Genomic DNA, 5,183 nt, shown 5'->3' on the forward strand with positions numbered 1-5,183 from the left:
CTCACTCTCCCTCAAGGAAAATATCTGCAATTTATTCAAGTGCCTCTCCCCTGGAATCCTCTCTTCCAAGCTCTGGCTCACAATAGCTGGAAATCGATCCTCCAATTAGCTCCAAATTATCTCCTAGGGTGACACTCTTAGTTCACCAAAAGAGAGTTGAGATTTTCCGCTTGGAAATCCCTGTGCTAAGCAACACTGGTTGACTTGGATAAACAACTCAAGCAAACTCTAAGTCTGAAAATACACAATCAAGGAACCCCAAAAATGAGTTTTCTTCTATTTATAATTGTTGCCCTTCTCCTCCTTGTAGGCCCACTAGTTCAAACTCCCCTCTTTTGCCCCCATTCCCTTGTAGTTCGAATTTCTCCAAGGGGCTTGATTTTCCTTTTGGTTGGTCCCCACAACCCACCAACATTTTACTTTTTCCATTTCTCCTAAGTTGGTCTTCTTCCCGTTTTCAAAAATTAATTTATGCCTCCATACCCCCTTTTCCTAAAGCTCAAATGCCAAAACATTTATCAAGTATCAAAATTGCAAAATTGTGAATTCTTCTTAGAAAATTATTTGTTGGGGACGTGGTAATCCTCCCCTCCCAAATGTTGTTTTTCCTCAAGCAACTGTAATGTTGGGTTCTGCAAACTTTGCTCTCCTTCCCATGTGGCATCCTCTTCAGGTAAGTCCTTCCATTTAACAAGGAACTCCCTCACTGTCCTGCTTTTGAGTTTCCTTTCCCTTTCCTGTAAGATAGCTTCCGGTTCCAAAACTAAGTGCCCCTCATCATCCATGGGTGATAACTCTGTAGTACCTGTCACCCGCCGACCCAAAGCCTTTTTCATGAAAGACACATGAAAAACATTGTGTACCCTGCTTCCTGGTGGAAGCTCCAACTCATATGCTACCTCTCCTACTCGCTTGATCAACTTGTATGGTCCATAAAAGCATGGTTTGAACTTTTCAACTCCCTTCTGCTTCAGCATGGATTGCTTGTATGGCCGGAGTCGTAGAAAAACCAAGTCACCCACCTCAAAATGTCGCTCAACTCTCCCCCTTTTCTGCATACAACTTTTGCTAGTTTTGAGTAGTCTGCAAGTTATCTTTGAGGGCTCTAAGAATATATTGACTCTCCTGTATCCAATCCTTGGCCCTTGGGGCCTTTCTATCTCCAAAGACCATATCAACAAACGTTAGCGCATCATAACCATATAAAGCACGAAAGGGTGACATACCCAGGACATGTGATAGGTGGTGTTGTAGCAGTACTCCTTGATGTGTAGCCACTTCACCCACACTCTTTGTTGTTCGGTCACACAATTGCGCAGGTAGCCCTCCAACCACTTATTTACTATCTCCGTTTGTTTGTCTGTCTAGGGGTGGTAACTTGTGCTAGGGTTAAGCTCGGTGCCCATAAGGTGAAATATATCCTTCCAAAATATTCCCATGAGTCTGTTATACCTATCACTAACAATCGTCTTAGGTAGCCCATGCAATCTGAACACCTCCTGGAAGAATAACTCAACTACCTACGAAGCTAAGTACTTGACTGGAATGGAAAAAAAGTGGGTGAATTTTGTCAACCTGTCAACAACCACGTAAATGCCATTTCGTCCCTGTACTGCTGACAACCCTGTAATGAAGTCCATCGAGATTCTCTCCCATTTCCTCTCCGAAATAGAAAGAGGTTGTAGTACACTGGCCGGGTGTATATGTTCTCCCTTGTTCCTTTGGTAAACGTCACACCCCTGAACATGCCTCAGGACATCCTCCTTAAGACCTTGCCAAGTGAAGTGCTCCCTAATAGCTCTGTATGTCTTGTAGAACCCCTGATGCCACGCCAAAGGTGAGTCATGAATTGCATGCATGATCTTCCCCTTCAACTATGAGCTTGGTACCAAGTAGATCCTGTCCTTGTAGTAGATGATCTCATCCATCACTCGATACCTGTCATCCCCATAAGTACCATCCAAGATCTCACATGCCTCTCGATCCTTGGAGTACTCTACCAACAACTGCGTCGTCCAGTCCTGCGTGATATCCATCAATGAGAGTGTCGCGGACCTTCGTGATAGTGCATCAACCACTATGTGTTGCTTGCCCTTGACATACTCAATCTTGAAATTGTATGCTTGGATCTTGCTGACCCATTTTTGTTGCCTCCCCTGAAGGGTCTTATGCTCTAAGAAGAATCAAATATCGTTGTTGTCAGTGTTCACCTTGAACCTGTTTCCCAATAAGTACTCCTAGAACTTGGGCAATGCATGCATAACCACTAGCATATCCTTATCATAAATGGAGTAAAATCTCTCATATGGCTGTAGTTTTCGGTTCTCAAATGCTATCAGATGGTCTCCCTGTGTCAGAACCGCCCTAACTCCCTCTCCCGATGCATCACACTCCAGAACAAAAGGCTGTGAAAAATATGGTAGGGCCAAAACATGACAACTACTCATCACCCTCTTGAGGCGCTCAAAGGCCTCCTTTGCAACGTCTATCCACTCGAAATATCCCTTCTTCGTCAGATCAGTGAGGGGTGTTGCTAGCTGGGAAAACCCCTTAACAAATCTCCTGTAATATGTGCATATGCCCAAGAATCCCCGTAACTCTGCCATGTTCCTGGGTGTAGGCCAATCCAGGATGGCCCTGATATTCTCCTGATGCACACGTACTCCATCCTCCCCTATCACATGTCCAAGATACAACATTTCTATTAGCCCAAACTCACAGCATACAACTGCTGCTCCTCCAGAATGCACAGTGCCTCCTCCAAGTGCTGGAGGTGCTCCTCCCATGTCCTGCTGTATATCAAAATATCATCGAAGAAAACCAAAACATATCGACGCAACTGCTTGTGGAATACATGGTTCATGCAAGACTGCTAGTGCATTGGTTAGCCCAAAGGGCATCACCAAGAACTCAAAGTGTTCGTAGTGGCAACATAACACAATCTTTGGGATGTCCTGCTCCCTCATCTAAATTTGGGGGTATCCCGAGCGCAAATCTATCTTAGGGAGGTACTTAGCTCCTTTAAGCTCATCCATTAGCTCATCGACGTGGGGAATTGGGTACTTGTTCTTCAATGTCTTCTTGTTTAGGGCCTTGTAGTCTATGTACACGCGAAAGGTCCTGTTACCCACCACATGTGGCTAGTGTATATAGGAGAAATTTTTTCTCCTAGATGGTCCTCAGTCGGCAACCAACAACCTCTTGCAACCACCAGATAGCTCGATGTGCCATTTTCTCCACCACCCGAGCCAACCATGTGGTCTCTTGCCCACTTGTTATGATTGTATATTTGAAAGTGGGCCTCATAAACCCAAAGGTATGAATTTTCATTGGTATAGTTGAGTAAATTTCCTTACTTGTCATGGACACTTTTGGGCATGGATTGGTGGGGGGATTTGACAAAGAGAGTGGGCTAGGTGTATATTCTTGTCTCCATTGCCCGATTTAGTGGTTAACCTTGTATCCTAGTCCCGTGGGATCTTCTTTATTGGCCACTAGTTTAGGGTTGTCACTACTTGGGAAATCTCGATCTTGGTTGCGGGGTCCCGCTTCCTGACACCACATATATCACCCCCCTTCCGCTCATTTTAACCCCATTCATCTCCTTCCCCATTCGGGTCCACATAGGGTTAGCCTTCCCCTCTCCTTGTCCACACCTTGGGTCGGGTTTGGAACGAAGCCTCAGAGGTTGATGCCGCGAAAATGAAAAGAAAAACCATAATTTGGCCACAAAATTCAAAAGATGACCGGGACATACAAATTTAACACATGAACAAAAGCAAAACATGAGCTCTACCCCTTATCCATGGCCATCACCTTGGTTCCTATAAGCCCTAGATGAGCCCCCCTCCATCATTAAGGAGCCCATGATTGTCCCAACTCCTGGTGGGAGATGAACTGCCCCACCTTAAGGCGTTATACACTGCTATAGACTACACGTCACACTCTAATCTCCTGGAGCCCCGAGCAGTTATGAAGAAAAATCAATCAAAGGCAAAAGGCATATGAAGAAGGGTGAAAAAACAAAATCTGGGGTAACTCATGTACCACGATTTTCTCCCTCCTACACTCATATCCCTAGGTGTGGGCTTCCCTTATAATAACTACCCTTGTACCATGACATGTAGTCTCGATGATTCCCTTGATCCCCACTTCATTCCATCACTACATGATTTTCCACTTGAGGGATGTACCATGGACATGTCGCCCCCCTTTAAAGGTTGAAACTGCCTAATAGGGTCCTTGATTAACCCCCTATTGAGCTTGGAGACACTTGTACATGCCAAAGCCCAGTATGGAAGGGCATGCCACCATGAAGTGCCCCATTGATTCCATGACTTGTAAACTCTTTTTCTTGATTATTCCAATGGTTTGTTGTATTGGAAGACAAGGGGACGCATTGGATCTTATGCAGGATTGCAGGCGGATTTCCATTTGGTGCTTAGTCTCCATATACAGGGTCCTAGCCCTCGAGAGGGCCACATTGGAACTTGTAGGGTGAGCGTTGAGATCCATGGGCCTCCACCACAGAAGAGAGTACTTCATGTTTCCCCAACACCACTCATTGATTGTTTTTGTTCCACCTTTTAGATTAGGATGATGCACTTGGTTCACCATGCCTAGCCAACTCCACACTTGTACCGTACACTTGGCAGATGTTCCAAGGTACATAGGATGTCTCCCGCTATGGAGGGAGGGCTTATTTCATCATCCTAGCCCTTACAAATGGTCTACAAGCACTTTCGATGCACTTGAAGACCCATGAGGATGTCATTGTGCCCCCACACCTAGTTGGGAGCACCACAGGTTCTTGCTTGGAAAACAAGGGGCCAACCCCTTGTCCACTATGTTTGGAGTCCATTTTCACATCACATAACCCCTTGTACTTCATTTTGCCTCCTTAAAAGCCCGGGGACTCACTATATTGAGCATTCTGCCCTCTTGAGATGCTTATTCTTATGTTATTGAGCTATTTTGGTGGGCTTGTCACCAAAAGTATTTTTATTATGAACATTATTTTATTTTAGGGGAATTATTAGTCCAAATTAGGCCATTTGAATCCCTTATAGGATTGTATAAATAGAAGAAAGGCATTCTCTCTCATTCATCATCACTTGGATTGGGATATTAGCTCTTGTGCTATTTTCGCTATCTCTTTTGGAGGACGAGTTTGGATGATTATG

General features: G+C 44.8%; 1 protein-coding gene across 1 annotated transcript; it reads right to left on the reverse strand.

Moving 5' to 3' along the window:
* Positions 1 to 560: 560 nt before the first annotated feature.
* LOC149173262 (uncharacterized) lies at positions 561 to 1,058 on the reverse strand. Its single transcript, XM_089426636.1, has one exon. It carries the CDS (start codon positions 1,056 to 1,058, stop codon positions 561 to 563), a length of 498 nt encoding a protein of 165 aa, XP_089282762.1.
* Positions 1,059 to 5,183: the final 4,125 nt, after the last annotated feature.

This window comes from Pinus tabuliformis, chromosome 4_2 (assembly GCF_031772625.1).
Source record: "Pinus tabuliformis cultivar Carrire ecotype Pingquan chromosome 4_2, CPIR1, whole genome shotgun sequence".
Taxonomy (NCBI): Eukaryota; Viridiplantae; Streptophyta; class Pinopsida; order Pinales; family Pinaceae; genus Pinus; species Pinus tabuliformis.